The following is a 16,907-nucleotide window of genomic DNA, read 5'->3' as shown; positions in this document are numbered from 1 at the left end:
CACACCTCCAGGCTTTGTAAGGGCTATTTGACCAAGAAGCAGAGTGATGGAGTGCTGCATCAGATGACCTGGCCTCCATAATCCCCCGACCTCAATCCAATTGAGATGGTTTGGGATGAGTCGAACGGCAGAGTGAATGAAAAGCAGCAAACAAGTTTTCAGCATATGTGGGAACTCCTTCAAGAATGTTGGAAAAGCATTCCAGGTGAAGCTGGTTGAGAGAATGCCAAGAGTGTGCAAAGCTGTCATCAAGGCAAAGGGTGACTACTTTGAAGAATCTCAAATATAAAATATATTATGATTTGTTTAACACTTTTTTGGTTAATACATGATTCCTTATGTGTTATGTCATAGTTTTGATGTCTTCACTATTATTCTACAATGCAGAAAATAGTAAAAATAAAGAAAAAAAAACCTTGAATGAGTAGGTGTGTCCAAACTTTTGACTGGTACTGTATATATTTCTCTCTCTTTCTCTTTCTCTTTGTCTTTCTCTTTCTCTCTTGCTCTCTTTCTCTCTCTTTCTAAAAAGGTCACTATCTTATAGCTACAATAAACAGAAATAAACTGGTATTTTAGATACTAAACATGAAAGATTGTTAAGGTCTTTACAAGCAGCTATGTAGATGCCTGCAAAATATTTATCCTGTCCATTCAAATGTGCCCAATTCAAGTTCAACCCAGTCATTCTCTGGTCGGTGCGTGACAGTTTCCCCTCTCTCAAACGGGTTTAAATCATTTCCACATCATATTCTAAAGGGGTGGAAGATTTTCTTCCCGTGGGCCAGGTCCAAGTCAAATACTCATGAACTCATTGCAAAGGAAAAGTCTTACAACAAACAGCGAGATGTTGCAAAGCTAAACTCAAGGGAAATATGGTAAACAGGACACACCTCCTCCCAGTGAAAACGGCACAGATGAAGAAAGGTAAAACAGCAAATTGGCACATAGCGAAGCAGGCATATTTTAATGTAAGTGATTTCTCGGATTATACTTGTCACGTGGCCTTATTTCCTCAGGTTGAACGCGGTGTCATAGCCTGGAGGCCGCTCAACTGTTTGATGCCCTTAGCCACACACACCCTTAATTTCAACAGTGCATCCTTTTCAAGTGAGACGTGAAAATGGCTCATACATTGGCGTGCCTGCCAACTATATTTCATGGGGACCTGACCTGAGAAAAAAGGAAAAAGGAAGAAAACAAGGTTGGCCAAGCATAATCATCATATATGTATTTTCAACTGGACTAAGGCTGTCCGAGGGACATCAAACATCGTGTTGGGATTTTATTGGTCCCTAACAGCGATTTTATAAATGTATTCTTTAGGGGGTAGATCAGCTTTAATGTTGCAGATAGATTGTAACTTCCATCAATGTAATTACATTTACATACATTTTAGTCATTTAGCAGACGCTCTTATCCAGAGCGACTTACAGTTAGTGAATACATATTTTTTTTATTTTTTTTTATACTGGCCCCCCGTGGGATTGTCTGCATCACTTCCAATCTGGTGGGTCGGTTCTTGGCAGCTTTTGTTTGACTGCTGTGGTTTATAGTGTGGAGGAGGGTCCGGCCTCGACAGCTGTTGTGCTCTGCTTAATTATTATTATTATATATTTTTTTAACTAGGCAAGTCAGTTAAGAACAAATTCTTATTTACAATGACGGCCTACACCGGCCAAACCCGGACGACGCTGGGCCAATCCTGCGCCGCCCTATGGGACTCCCAATCACGGCCGGTTGTGGAATCGAACCAGGGGGTCTGTAGTGACACCTCAAGCACTGAGATGCAGTGCCTTAGACCGCTGCGCCACTCGGGAGCCCAATTAGTAAGATATGACCCATGACCTGGGACAGGATATGATGTGTAACAACTTTTAGAGCTTTTGTAAACACCTTGATTTGTTTGTCCCTTCGATCATTGTACCTCCACCATTTGCTAAAAAGAAAAACATGTTGAACCCCAATCAGTCAAAAATAAATCTCTCTCTTCTCATTATTAGTACAACATGCAAATGTTTGTGCCTTGGTGACACGGCAGTTTGTAATCATATGAAGGCCTACTTTGCCATTGTGGTTTTTGCAAGCTATCCGCCATTGGCTTGGTTTGGCAGGCACTTTATTCATGGCTGATGGGTATCTAGATAATTTGTTTTAGAAATACTTTAAAGAGCTGTGGCCTGTGGGGATTAGGTCTGGCTGCGACAATAACACGTTTCAGGAATTGATACATGACCTGTGTGCTCAGAAGCAACAGGACAGAACAGGATGCTACTGTATCAGACAGAACTCACCTTTGAAATTATTTAATAAAAATAGGCAATTGACATCTGGCCACAAATCGTGTCCAGACCAGTACAAAGTGTTACATTTTCACATATTCCACTGCGGACTCTCTCCTCCTCTCTCTCTCTCGCTATCCCTCTCTCTCTCTCTCTCTCTCTCTCTCTCTCTCTCTCTCTCTCCTCTGCTATCTCTCTCTCTCTCTCGTCTCTCTCTCTCTCTCTCTCCTCTCTCTCTCTCTCTCTCTCTCTCCCTCTCTCTCTCTCTCCTCTCTCTCTCTCTCTCTCTCTCTCTCTCTCTCTCTCTCTCTCGCTCTCTCTCTCTCTCTCTCTCTCTCTCTCTCTCTCTCTCTCTCTCTCTCTCTCTCTCTCTCTCTCTCTCTCTCTCTCTCTCTCTCTCTCTCTCTCTCTCTCTCTCTCTCTCTCTCTCTCTCTCTCTCTCTCTCTCTCTCTCTCTCTCTCTCTCTCTCTCTCTCTCTCTCTCTCTCTCTCTCTCCCTCAGTACCTTCCATCTCTCTGAGTCCCTGCCTCTTCCTTCAGCTGTTCCATACTCTGGTCCACTGGGATTGATACAATATTTTCCAACCTCAATTAGCAGACTAATTCCAACTGTTTTTACACCTGAGAGGTTGGGAGCAGGGGCTGGAAAAACTGAGTGAGGCGAGGGCGTAGCAGGGCTGTCGGGGCAACGTAGCCGTGTTGACAGACCGCAACACAGAGAACAAGGAGGTTTCTCGCACTGGACAGCATTCAGGGCCCTGCTGAGCTGTGCTTCCCCACTCACACCAGCAACATTAAAACATGTGGGAAGGAGAAAGGGGTCTGCTACGGGTGAGAGGTGTGAATGTGTGTGTGTGAATGTGTGTGTGTGTGTGTGTGTGTGTCTGTTTGTGTGTGTGCGTGTGCGTGTGCTCATGTGTGATGTGCTCATGTGTGATGTGCTCATGTGTGATGTGTTCATAGAATTTGGTTACATTACATCTATGTTTGGATAATAAAGTAATTGCTGTTTCTTTATGTTTTATTAGACACTTGAGACATTTTTGTAAACTCAAGACAAAAATCTACTGTGCCTGCCAAGCCACTTAAAGATATGTACTCTCTTTTCACCGAGACAGTCGTACTGCGGCTGCAGTCTTGTATCTGTGTCAATGGAAACTCATTAAAAATGCAGAGCTTCCGCCCAGTCATCCTTCTCCAATCTATAGCTTAGTGACCGTATCAATATCAAGGAATTCTCTAGGTGCAATGACCTGTGGTAACGTAGAACCCAAACTGGACCTGAGAATAGACCAGGCCAGATCGTCTCATTGTGAGGTATGACCACATCACGACCATAAGGTCCATTTCACTAATTTCAAGGCCGAATGACCACTGGTTTGGCAGGGTGCAGCTTTAGGGGTGCAGGCAGGTACACACCCTCACTGTGCTGTAGTGTTCATAGAGAACCGTTCTTTCCAGGGCAGGAAATGAGAGGATGGTGGTTAAAGAGTATGAGAGCATTGCATTTGGGGGCTGCACATTTTCATGGGGAACCACTCTGTACAACTGACTAAGCACTTCTGACAAGACCATGGAAAGCCACACATCTCCCAATCCAGATGCATCACTTTTGCTGCTTTCCTGCATGAAACAGTTTCATGTAGCTGCAGTCCTCTTAATAACTTCCATTGCGAAGCCAATTCCTTATTTCCACTCCTGCTCCAATCTGAATTTAAAGTGTCAAACATAAGCATGGCCTGAGAGAGTAACATTTTATGATTATGTCTGACATCTAAACCACCTACATGAAAACAAACACCAGCACAATTTAGAATTGTGATAATTCAAGTCAATGTGAATTTATGTTGTGTGTGTGTGAGGTATAAAACTGTCTGCCAGATGAGTAGTCTAGTAGCCCCGGCAGGTTCACAAATGTCAGCCGACTGTTATAAGGCTGTACACAGTGGCAGACTGACTGGGCAGTCCCTGCTGTTACCTCGGTAGCATGGAAAAACCCTGACTCACCCACTTGCGTAAAAAGGCATTAACGACTAAATACATAAATATAACCGTCAAAGGCATAAACCTCTCAAGGCTGTCCAGTGGCCACTGGGAGGTCAGTTCATGACCAGAGACAACACGTCTGTCCTGGTCAACAGTCTGAAAGACACCATTGATGGAGATCATGGAGTGAGTGACACCTATGCCCAGTGCACTGCCCTCCTCTCAAGTGTCCCTATTACTACATTTACATTTACATTTACATTTACATTTACGTCATTTAGCAGACGCTCTTATCCAGAGCGACTTACAAATTGGTGCATTCACCTTATAGACTAACATCAGATACAGTGCAATCTAATCTGGGGAAATTTAACATACTGAGATGAGATAATAACAGCTGTTGAAAGATCTGATCTGTTCAAGGCATTTTTTTGAAGATCCTTGATTGATATGTATGTGTAAGAAGACTTTACACTTTGCATGGGTATGTAGAAATTCTCTGAGTATCTAGTGTAAATTATACAGCGCTGGCGACCCCAATGCACCTGCTGTATGTGTAAGTGAAGCCAGCTCTCTGGTCTGAAGTTTTCACACACACGTGATCTTTGTTAGCGGCTGATTCCGGTTCTGTACTTAACAGTTTATATCACAGAGGCTCCTAATTATCCTGACAATTCCCCTAACAAGCACTCAACAAAATCGGTGAGAAAACTTTGAGAAATAGAATATTGCTTCCCCTTGAACCAGAGGACTTTCAACACAGTTTCGACAAGTTAATCCCCTGTGATATTGAAGCTTTTTTCCCAAGCCCAGTTTGCATGACCAACTGACGCACAAAGTCTGCCTTGCTGTAAACACAGTGCCGGGTTTCCCATGAGGTGGTTTAATCCACACTGGGTATTCCCAGTTTACCTAGCAACGCCTCCCGCTCCAAACACAACATAAATAGAAGCGACAGGCAGATACAAACCAGTGAAACTCCTATAAACCACTATAAAAGTAGCAAGATGAGAGTTCACACCACCATAAAATATAGTACAGTGTCATGGGCATCCCACCCCTTCTCCGTCACATAGGAGAGATAGAAAGAGGAGATAGTGCCAGCTTACTCACTTTCAGCGTAGTTTTTCCGTCTGGTGCCGTCCACCTTGCCCGTTTTGTCGATACAGAGAAAGAACTTGTTGGCGGAATAGAGACGCCGTAGTCGGACGTCGCCCTCTAGGTGATTGTAACTGCGTGTGTGCCGCTCCAGTGTCCATGAGCAGTTAATGCCCCTCGCCAGTACTTGGAGGGGCTCATGCCCTACCCCAGGTGGGCAGCCCCCCAGAGCCGTGCCAGCCACCAGCAGCAGGGTGAGGCACACCAGGCGGAGGGAGGCAGCGCTGGGCAGGGGCGGAAGCCCGGTGTGGGCAGTGCCAATGGCAGCGAGGTCAGGACTGAGTCCGGCGACGGGTGGCTTCCATCTGCACATGGTGGGTCAGACTCCCAAGGTGCACCTTGCACAGGCAGTAAGCATGCTGGCTGGCTGGAGACCCAGGCTGTGTGGTCCCGTCGAGTGGTCTCTCTCTCTGAAGGTGGGAAGGGGTGATGATCAAGGAAGTAGCAGACCCTGTCACTGAGGACCAGTCAACAGAGCAGAGAGGAACCTGGGCTTCCAACCAGCCCTCTGTCACAGATGAGTTGGCCTCTTTACTTGTCTGTCTAATGATAAACTCCTCTTCTTTCTCTCTCAGCCTCTATTTACTCACTATGTCCCCAAAAACTATTTATTTTGTAATTCCATTGCCAAAAGTCATCTGTTATTTTCTGTTGTTTTCCTTGTTCTGTTCCTTTTGGCTTGTGTCCTTCTTTCCAGCTGCAGAGTCAGCCAGTGTCCTGTCCTGCGATGTGTGCACCTTGCGATGCTTCTCTCTCCAGCTGGACTGGAACACGGTGCTTGTCTGTACTTGTGGCTGAGAATGACTTGAGTGAGAGAGAGTGAGTGACTGTGTGTAAGTGTGTGTAGGAGTGCAATAGGGAGAGAGAGTCACAGACAGAATGTGTGTGTGTAGAGCGAGAGAGAGAAACAGAGAGAGAGACAGAGAGGGAGAGAGTGTGTGTGTATGTCTGTGTATATGTGAGTGAGAGAGGCAGAGTGAGAGGAAGGGAGAGTGAGAGAGACAGAGTATGTATGAGGAAGAGAGAAAGAGGCAACAGCTAGTGAGTGTGAGAGAGTAAGTGAGTGAGAGAGGCAGTCAGTGAGTGAGTGTCTGGTCTGTCTGCCTGTATGAAGCAGTGAAGCAGTAAATGAATGTCCCCACTCTCTCCTGTGCAGTCCGTCCCTTCTCCTGTGTGGAATAGGAGGCTTGGGCTTGTCCTGCATTTTATCCTGGGCAGGGCTTGCATCTGGGGAGTTGAAAGGAGAGGGGTGGGGCCACAATCATTGATAACTATTTGAAATAAACGAGAGAGGCTTTGCACCATCTCCCTTTTATCATTTCTTAATGTAGCCTTTTTCTCCTAATCGTGGTTCCTAGAAAGCCATTAGGGGTTCCTAGAAAGCCATTAGGGGTTCCTAGATAGCCATTAGCCAGCTACCTGTAGGTTTTATTGCTCCATGGAAAGTGTCAACTGGAAAGTGTTAAGTCAAACACCTTTGTTGTCCCAGCGCTTGAAGATGATGAGGAATTATCCTAGGTCAGCAGTGAGAAGGTAACTCCATTATTGTAAAGTGACATGGAAGGGGGCCTTTTGTGACACCTGTGACTGGACTGTTTGTAGACACATGGGACAGATTAAAGAGGGCTTTAGTTTTTGCCGTTTTGCATCAAGATGTCGGAAACAACGTTAGAGGAGTCTTTCTGATCCCTGTGTTAATATTTCTATGAGGTGGTTTCTGATGTTCACCTCTGATTTGTGAGACCAGGGTGGTAATGGTGAACACCTTTTTAACAACTTCACACTCTGTCTGTCTGTTGTCATAATCAGGCTGTAAATCAGGACTGAGTCATTGGGTTCAAAGAAATGAATATGTCACCTCAGGGCCGGCCCTAGCTTTTGGGGCCCCTAAGCTAGATTTGGTTGCGGGGTGCCCCCACCGCGCAGGCAAACAATTTTGGTGGCCCGCCTCTTAACGGCGGAGAGAAATATTTAAGTTTTAAAATTAATTTCCTGCAATTCTACACATTTTGCCATGGGTCGTAGAGAAAAAATGTATTCCGTTCTACACACATGGGGCAGAGAGAACATTTTGCAATGTTATAATACATTTCATGCAATTCTACTTCTTTTGCAATGGGACAGAGAGAGGAAAATTGCAGTTTTACAGCTTTTTCCTGTAATTCTACACATTTTGCCATGGGGTGGAAATAAAGTTTTACAGTGTTAAAGCTAATTTCCTGCAATTCTACACATTTTGCCATGACTTATGCCATGTTAATGATATCTGAGTGGCTAACAAAATCAATGGGGGCCCCCTTGAGGTCAGAGCCCCTGGGAACGTGCCCTGTGAGCCTGTCGGTATACAGCCATGATTAGATAGCTGGCTAGACTAACTTACCAATCTAAAAATAGTTAGTTGACATGGCTAATTGAGTGGCTGTTACTGACTGACATAACAAGAGAAAAACTGCTGATGCACAACCACATTTCGAACTTGCACCTTGTGTATTCTACTAGTCTAACTGTCAACAGTAAGTTTTGAGTTCCAAAAAATATGTATATATACCTGTATATACACTGAGCGTACACAAAATTAGGAACACCTGCTCTTTCCATGACATAGACTGACCAGGTGAATCCAGGTGGAAGCTATGATCCCTCATTGATGTCACCTGTTAAATCCACTTCAATCAGTGTAGCTGAAGGGGAGGCCACGGCTGGGGGCCCTAAGCAACTGTTTATTCCTGGGGCCGGCCCTGCTGTTACCTAATGTATTCCATTCAAATTTGTCAAAACTGTCCATATACTGTCCTGTCCTCACTCCTTCAGTTTATTCCTGATGGTTTTTGAAAAGTGGCTCAAGTTTACTGTATGCTAATAATTAATAATGAAACGAGGACAAAACTGTAACTGGCTATGTGTTGACCTTTTTTTTTTACACCAAAGTAAAACCAAATGAAATATTCACTATCATCTGATTCCGCCAGCCGAGGGTGCTAGGAGCATCTGCTGTGAGAACAGCCGCAGCGCTCCACAGCACAAGTTTTAAAGTGAGTCTATCCAGTTAGTGCAGCACTTACTTCCTTTTAAAAGGGTCATGATTTCAATGATGTGTACCGCCCCAGGGCGACCACGGTGTCCAGGGGTGGAAGTGTGTTTGAGGGGTGCGTGCACAGAGAGGACAACAGTGACTTCCCAGAAGCTTGGCTGTCCCTTTACCCCCCCCTCTCCCCGTCTCTCTTCATAAAGTCCCCTGTAGCTCAGTTGGTAGAGCATGGTGCTTGCAACACCAGGGTTGTGGGTTCGTTTCCCATGGGGGGCCAGTATGAAAATGTATGCACTCACTAACTGTAAGTCGCTCTGGATAAGAGCATCTGCTAAATGACTAAAATGTAAATAAAAGACCAGTCAGACAGAGGCCAGCTGCCCTCTCTCTCCCCCCCCAGCCCTCAACCCCCTAACCCCTGGCAGCCATTCCTGTCTACCTGCTTGTTCTGGCCATTAGATACTGTGGAGTTCCTCGTCAAAACGTCTCTCTCTATTTATCTGCATGGGCCCCAGTAAAAATCTGTATTTCACCCCCAATTAAACCACTCTGCAGTGTCTCTTGACTTCCAGTAGGTTTATTCCTTCTTTCCTTCAAACTCTCTTTCTTTCCACCCTGTGGAATCCATTGTCGCTGCCTGCCTGTGCTGTTGCCAGACTGGAGGAGCCTGGGCTGGGAGAGCACAGCACACATTGGGGATGTGTTTTTTGTTAGCATTGTATGAAACTGTTTCCCCATCTTCAAAAATGTTTTAACAGTTATCAGGACAGATGAATGTTCGTAGACTTGCCTGTGTAATTGTTGTAGGGTGCTCCAGCTTTCTCTATCAGCACTGTAATGGAAAACAATATTCTTCAATGTCCTCTAAAGTGCTAGAAGACCTTCTATCACAGCTGGCTTTGCTTATGGCTGTTCAATTATGTGTGAATCTAAATACAAATATGCTAATCTAATTGTAATCAGTGAAGCTTATACATCTACAGTTGAAGTCGGAAGTTTACATACACCTTAGCCAAATACATTTAAACTCAGTTTTTCACAAATCCTGATATTTAATCCTAGTAAAAATGTCCTGTCTTAGGTCAGTTAGGATCACCACTTTATTTTAAGAATGTGAAATGTCAGAATAATAGTAGAGAGAATTATTTCTTTCAGCTTTATTTCTTTCATCACATTCCGAGAGGGTCAGAAGTTTACATACACTCAATTAGTATTTGGTAGCATTGCCTTTAAATTGTTTAACTTGGGTCAAACGTTTCAGGTAGCCTTCCACAAGCTTCCCACAATAAATTGGGTGAATTTTGGCCCATTCCTCCTGACAGAGCTGGTGTAACTGAGTCAGGTTTGTAGGCCTCCTTGCTCGCACAGCTTTTTCAGTTCTGCCCACAAATGTTCTATAGGATTGAGGTCAGGGCTTTGTGATGGCCACTCCAATACCTTGACTTTGTTGTCCTTAAGCCATTTTGCCACAACTTTGGAAGTATGCTTGGGGTCATATTCCATTTGGAAGACCCATTTGCGACCAAGCTTTAACTTCCTGACTGATGTCTTGAGATGTTGCTTCAATATATCCACATAATTTTCCTTCCTCATGATGCCATCTATTTTGTGAAGTGCACCAGTCCCTCCTGCAGCAAAGCACCCCCACAGCATGATGCTGCCACCCCCGTGCTTCACGGTTGGGATGGTGTACTTCGGCTTGCAAGCATTCCCCTTTTTCCTCCAAACATAACAATGGTCATTATGGCAAAACAGTTCTATTTGTGTTTCATCAGACCAGAGGACATTTCTCCAAAAAGTACGATCTTTGTCCACATGTGCAGTTGCAAACCGTAGTCCGGCTTTTTTATGGGGGTTTTGGAGTTGTGGCTTCTTCCTTGCTGAGCGGCCTTTCAGGTTATGTCGTTATAGAACTCGTTTTACTGTGGATATAGATACTTTTGTACTTGTTTCCTCCAGCATCTTCACAAGGTCCTTTGCTGTTGTTCTGGGATTGATTTGCACTTTTCGCACCAAAGTACGTTCATCTCTAGAAGACAGAACGCGTCTCCTTCCTCAGCGGTATGACGGCTGCGTGGTCTCATGGTGTTTATACTTGCGTAGTATTGTTTGTACAGATGAACATGGTACCTTCAGGCATTTGGAAATTGCTCGCAAGGATGAACCAGACTTGTGGAGGTCTACCATTTTTTGTCTGAGGTCTTGGCTGATTTCTTTTGATTTTCCCATGATGTCAAGCAAAGAGGCACTGAGTTTGAAGGTAGGCCTTGAAATACATCCACAGGTACACCTCCAATTGACTAAAATCATGTCAATTAGCCTATCAGAAGCTTCTAAAGCCATGACATAATTTTCAGGAATTTTCCAAGCTGTTTAAAGGCACAGTCAATTTAGTGTGTAAAGTGAATTATAAGTGAAATAATCTGTCTGTAAACAGTTGTTGGAAAAATTACTTGTGTCATGCACAAAGTCGATGTCCTAACCGACTTGCCAAAACTGTCGTTTATTAACAAGAAATTTGTGGAGTGGTTGAAAAACGTGTTTTAATGACTCCAACCTAAGTGTATGTAAACTTCCGACTTCAACTGTACCTTCAGCTGTGGCTGGTAGACTTTGCATCATGCTGTGGGTGTGTAGGCCTACATACCTTTATTTGAAACAAATGCTAAAATAACTGGGGTAAGGGGTCTTTCTATTTGATTTTAATGCATCTTTAAGCTAATTTCTATGATAACTCTTCTATTTCCACTTCATTCGTATGCCAGCTGCTTGGTCGTCCCTATTTCCACTTCATGGAGAGGGAACTCTTTCATGCGGCCTGCACCCCCAGGAAGCTCCAGTTGCCCTTCCTCTCTGAAAATTACCCATAATTAAAATCATACAATCATGCTATGTACTGTATAACTTCTTACTTAAAAGTAAGTCTGCCCTGGAGGTCAAGAACAACATTTCTGTCCGCATCTGAATGTCAGATGTGGCAGTAGATTGCTTTGTGGTGTCCTGGATCCAAGCGAGACACACACTCATGTATTGCTGTCTGTGGCTTGACTATAGACCTACAGTATCCTTAGCTATTGATACATTATTGTAGAGGTAGAATATGAATGCCCCTAAATAAAGTTGTCTTGATATTTCCATGAGGATATGGTGCTTGAAAGAATGTTGCATTGTTCAATTATTTTGTCATATTTAACCAGAACCCTGTATATTTATCACTGTGCTTTATTCTCAGTTACCAGTGCAAGACATTCTAGAATGACACATGCAGTATAACATTAAAAACAGCACGCCTATATGACAGAATCCAAGTCCATTCAAGACTTTAGTCAATGTGATGATCGTTAAGAAACAAAGCTCATTGGTTCCCTATCCTAAATTACAAGGCAAATGCTAAACTCAGAGATCAGTAGCAGGTGGGGGGCCTTCTGGTGTGACGCAGCTCTCTCTCCAAATGAGAAAGGGCTTGCTTTTTGGTAGTTTGAGCCCTCCCCTCTCCCCTCTCCCCTCTCCCCTCTCCCCTGCATAAGGCTTTCAGTCAGCTCCCACGTTGCGTCTCCAGGCCAGGGTGCGCCCTGAGCTGAGAAAGCTCTGCAGCCTGGGCACCAGAGGTGGATGTTCACAAGCAAAGGAACCTAATCTTTCCCAGCAGGGATCCAAGCGGCTCTGTAAGTGTATGAATGGAGATAATATCTCTGTAATGAGTCCTGTTTTGTACCCTCAAAGTCTTCAAAAAGGCCTGAAACTCGACCTCCCTCTTAGCACTGACAATCCCTCAGTAACAGATCCTATTATTAATTGTTTTCTCTCTCTTGCTAACTCCACTGACTCACTTCACTCCCTGTTTTTGGACTCTCTCTCTCTCTCTCTCTCTGATCTCCTTTCAGTTGATCACCCCTGACCTCTTGCTTTTTAAGTATATGATCATTCTGCTCTTTTGTTATTTATCCAAATATTAAAAGACAGATTTACATTCGTAGTATATAAGTCCCTTCACATTGCTCTAGTTAGCCTCTTTTTGTAGGCCTACCAGCTTTAGGGAAATGTACAGTTGGTAGAGCAAGGCGCTTGCAAAGCCAGGGTTGTGGGTTCGATTTCCACAGGGGGGCAGTATGAAAAAAAATAATGTATGCACTCACTAACTGTAAGTCGCTCTGGATAAGAGCGTCTGCTAAATGACTAAAATGTAAATGTACTAAATTCACAAAAGGGAAATACTGTTAAAATACAATGCCATGCTAATACATTATTACAACTTCTGTGTTTATGCAATTCGTCTGTCGTCACTTGTCGACTTCCTGCCAGTTTGGACCAATGCAGATGTTCTTGATATCTCTGTGCTGCGCACTGTGGGTGACTGAGTAAACATCCGGGACTCATTCAGGAACTGATCAGACCACCACCTCACTGTGCCCTAGTCAGAGCACGGTTCATTTGCATATCCTGCTTCATGACTATTGTCTATTGTTGGTGGCCTGGTGATAAATGGGGCACCTATCTGATGGACTGAACTGTTCTGAGAGATCCAGAAGCCATCCTCATCCTCCCAGGATGGCAGGAGCAGATCCCGAGCGATAGCACAAACTGTGGCTTTTTGAAGAAGAAGAAAATAGACATGTCAGGTGTGATTAAGTAGCCATGATTTTGCACATCTGTGATACCAAATCAGATAATCAGAGCACTGATAAAGTGAGAGACAGAGATAGCGGTATGTCGACGTAGTTACTGTAAAGACCTGTGCTGGCTCAGCATTTTACTACCCTTCAGAGGGTTTGGACAAGAACCAAAAGGATACTTTGAGTCTAACATTAAGTACGGTGATGGAAATAACTAAGCATCACAAAGGCAAACTGCTACCTGTGCCTCTGTAGTCAGAGCCATTATTCCATTAAGTAGCACTTGTAAATACCAGCATAGATGACTCCATAATTCAAACCGTCTGAATGTACCTCCCCCTCTCTGTGTGGGAAACCCTGTGAGAGTGGTATGAGTCAGTCAGAATGGTCAATATGTTTGTATTAATTCCCTGTTGACACTCTTACTTTAAATATTTGCTCAATCTGTGTGGCAAACAACAAATAAAAGAAAGTTATGTCATTAAAACATTATTTATGGCAGTATTGGCAAAAATAATATAATATAATATGCCATTTAGCAGATGCTTTTATCCAAAGCGACTTACAGTCACGTGCGCATACATTTTTACGTATGGGTGGTCCCGGGGATCGAACCGACTACCCTGGCGTTACAAGCGCCATGCTCCACCAATTGAGCTACAGAGGACCAAAAATCATGCAAGACCAGAGGTTAGGTAGAAATACTGATGTAATGTGACCAACGAAAACATAATTCCTACTGTATGTGGCCATGCATATACTGTACATATACTGTCCAGTACACACGCAATCATTTCCTAAATATGTTTTCTTGACCATTTCAACATGATGACTAATATCTGACATGTCCAAGAACGACTCCTCTAGGATGTCATGCAGTCGGACAGCCGAAAGCATGCAGCCGTCTAGAAAAACCCTAGTTTCTTTCCACAGGGGGAATGTCACTTGTTCCATCTGAGAGGCACACACACACATGCCAAAAGCATTTACCAACACAAGCCTTTCACAAAGCACCTCCGTCAAGTTTCCTGGGCCAGGTGAACTTTCAAAACAGCGTCCATCTGTAAAACAAAAAGGGAGCCCCTACAAAGGTGTGCAAAGAATCCATATGATCAAAGTGTGTGAGAATGACAGCCTTGTCCTGGCCTGGCTATTATCAGGACCATGAATGGCTGTCTTCTCCCCTTTTGTTGGCCCAGGCATTGACAGTCACTCACCCGGCAATGACTGTCACACCAGCGCAAAGAGCCAGCCGCTGACAGAGGCCGACCACATCAAACGAGCCTGTCGAGGGGCCCTTCTTGTGAACCATAGCAACAAACACCTCCTCATCCTCACCTACATCTCAGCAGCAGACACCAACCGATGTGACTGTGATCCCAGCCACCACCTCATTGCCTGGACCTCATTTCCCAGCCTGGCCTCTCAAGTAGTACTTATGTTAACTTCCAGCGCCTTACACAAAAGGCTGTACAAGTCTTAAAGAATGCTTTAGAGGTGACAAGAGGAATCTGACACTTGTTAGGTCAAACGGAATGCATGCTATTAGAAAGATGTAGAATTTATGTTCTGCATTACTTCGATTTAAGATACAATGAAAAGGGCCTATGAAAAAAGATACCATTCAGATGGAGTGTGTATCATTTTAATTGTATTGTACTGCAGAAAGCACTGTGCATTTGTTTAAAATGGTATGCTGAGCATGATATTGAATAAACAATATTCCATTTTCCAAAGATGATATCTTGTAGACTTCTAAAAATGACAAGACTCACAATAGTATTTTGCAGTGCATAGTAGAGACTGGACTGTTTATATGAATCTCAAAAGACCAGACAATGTCTCTTATTGGTTCCCTAACTAATTAGGAAGCTCAAATGAGTCAGGTAAGGTTCAGGTGCATCATTCATAACTTGAAGTTATTTACCAACATAAATTATATGATTATTTTCCATAGTATCAGGTCAACATGGTAGCCCTATTAATTGGTGTCAGAGGAAGACCCTAAAAATGTTCAGACTCCAGCCACTCAAGTCATAGACTGTTCTCTCTGTTACTGCATGGGAAGCGGTACTTATGCACCAAGTCTGGAACCAACAGGACCTGAACAGTTTTTACCCCCAAGCTATAAGACTGCTAAATAGTTAGTTAAATAGTTAACCAAATAGCTACCCGGACTATATGCATTTACCCTTTTTGCACTAACTTTTTTGAGTTATCACAGACACTGCTGCTACTGTTTACTATCTGTTGCTTTATTCCTAGTTATATGTACATATCTACCTTAATTACCTCGTACCACTGCACATCGACTCAGTACTGGTACCCCTTGTAAATAGCCAAGTTATCGTTACTAATATCTATTATTACTTTTATAATTACGTGTTTTACTTTTCAATTATTTCTCTATTTTCTTTCTCTCTGCAATGTTGGGAAGGGCCCTTTAAGTAAGCATTTCACTGTTGGTCCACACCTGTTGTTTACGAAGTACATGACAAATACATATATTATTTATTACATTGTAATTACACACTGACAACATGGAGAGTCAGTTCAAATGTGTTTTAGAAGTTGACCAGTGGTGGTTGGAAGCCATCCAAAGGTTGTGGGTCTTTATATGATGTGGCAATTTCTCACTCAAACGAAGACATGATAGTACCCGCAAGACCACTTATGTATGACCTCTAGTTTGACCTTTGTTCAACTTATTTTATGGTAAGGCTGCCACCTATAGGTGATATAGGTCACACACATGTTTGAAACCCCTTGTCCTCGCTCAATACGGAAGTGGTCAGATGACGCGGATGCTACGCTACAGGACTGTTTTGCTAGTACAGACTGGAATATGTTCCGGGATTCATCCAATGGCATTGAGGAGTATACCACCTCAGTCACCGGCTTCATCAATAAGTGCATCGACGATGTCGTCCACATAGTGACCGTGCGAACATATCACAACCAGAAGCCATGGATTATAGGCCACAAACGCACTGAGCTAAAGGCTAGAGCGTCCGCTTTCAAGGAGCGGGACACTAATCCGGAATCTTATAAGAAGTCCCGCTATGCCCTCAGATGAACCATCAAACAGGCAAAGCATCAATACAGGACTAAGATTGAATCCTACTACACGCTCGTCAGATGTGGTAGGGCTTGCAAACTATTAAGGACTACAAAGGGAAACCCAGCCACGAGCTGCCCAGTGACGCGAGCCTACCAGACGAGCTAAATGCCTTTTATGCTTGCGTCAAGGAAAGCAACACTGAAGCGTGCATGAGAGCACAGCTGTTCCGGACGACTGTGTGATCACACTCTCCGTAGCTGACGTGAGCAAGACCTTTAAACAGGTCAACATTCAAAAGGCTGCGGGGCCAGACGGGTTACCAGGACGTGTACTCAGAGAATGCGCGGACCAAATGGCAAGTGTCTTCACTGACATTTTCAACCTCTCCCTGACCGAGTCTGTAATACCTACATGTTTCAAGCAGATCACCATAGTCCTTGTGCCCAAGAAAGCGAAGGTAACCTGCTTAAATGACTACCGCCCCGTAGCACTCACGTCGGTAGCCATGAAGTACTTTGAAAGGCTGGTCATGACTCACATCAACACCATCATCCCGGAAACCCTAGACTCACTCCAATTCGCATACCGCCCCAACAGATACTCAGATGGCGCAATCTCAATCGCACTCCACACTGCCCTTGCCCACCTGGACAAAAGGAACACCTATGTGAGAATGCTGTTCATTGACTACAGCTCAGCGTTCAACACCATAGTGTCCTCAAAGCTCATCACTACGCTAAGGACCTTGGGACTAAACACCTCCCTCTGCAACTGGCCCC

General features: G+C 43.9%; 1 protein-coding gene across 1 annotated transcript in view; it reads right to left on the bottom strand.

Annotated features, from left to right (window-relative positions):
- The window catches only part of LOC311148777 (fibroblast growth factor 22-like), a gene marked incomplete at both ends in the record, with an annotated part of 42,041 nt that extends 36,302 nt beyond the window's left edge, over positions 1-5,739 (bottom strand). Inside the window, one exon of the mRNA XM_084185738.1 lies at positions 5,382-5,739. Coding sequence (XP_084041864.1) covers positions 5,382-5,739 — 358 coding nt within the window. The remainder of the gene's footprint in view (positions 1-5,381) is intronic.
- Positions 5,740-16,907: the final 11,168 nt, after the last annotated feature.

The sequence above is a fragment of the Coregonus lavaretus genome (genome assembly GCF_964263955.1).
Source record: "Coregonus lavaretus genome assembly, chromosome: 21".
NCBI classification, from domain to species: Eukaryota; Metazoa; Chordata; class Actinopteri; order Salmoniformes; family Salmonidae; genus Coregonus; species Coregonus lavaretus.
Note: the sequence above shows the minus strand (reverse complement) of the source record. Positions and strands in the feature narration are given on the sequence as shown.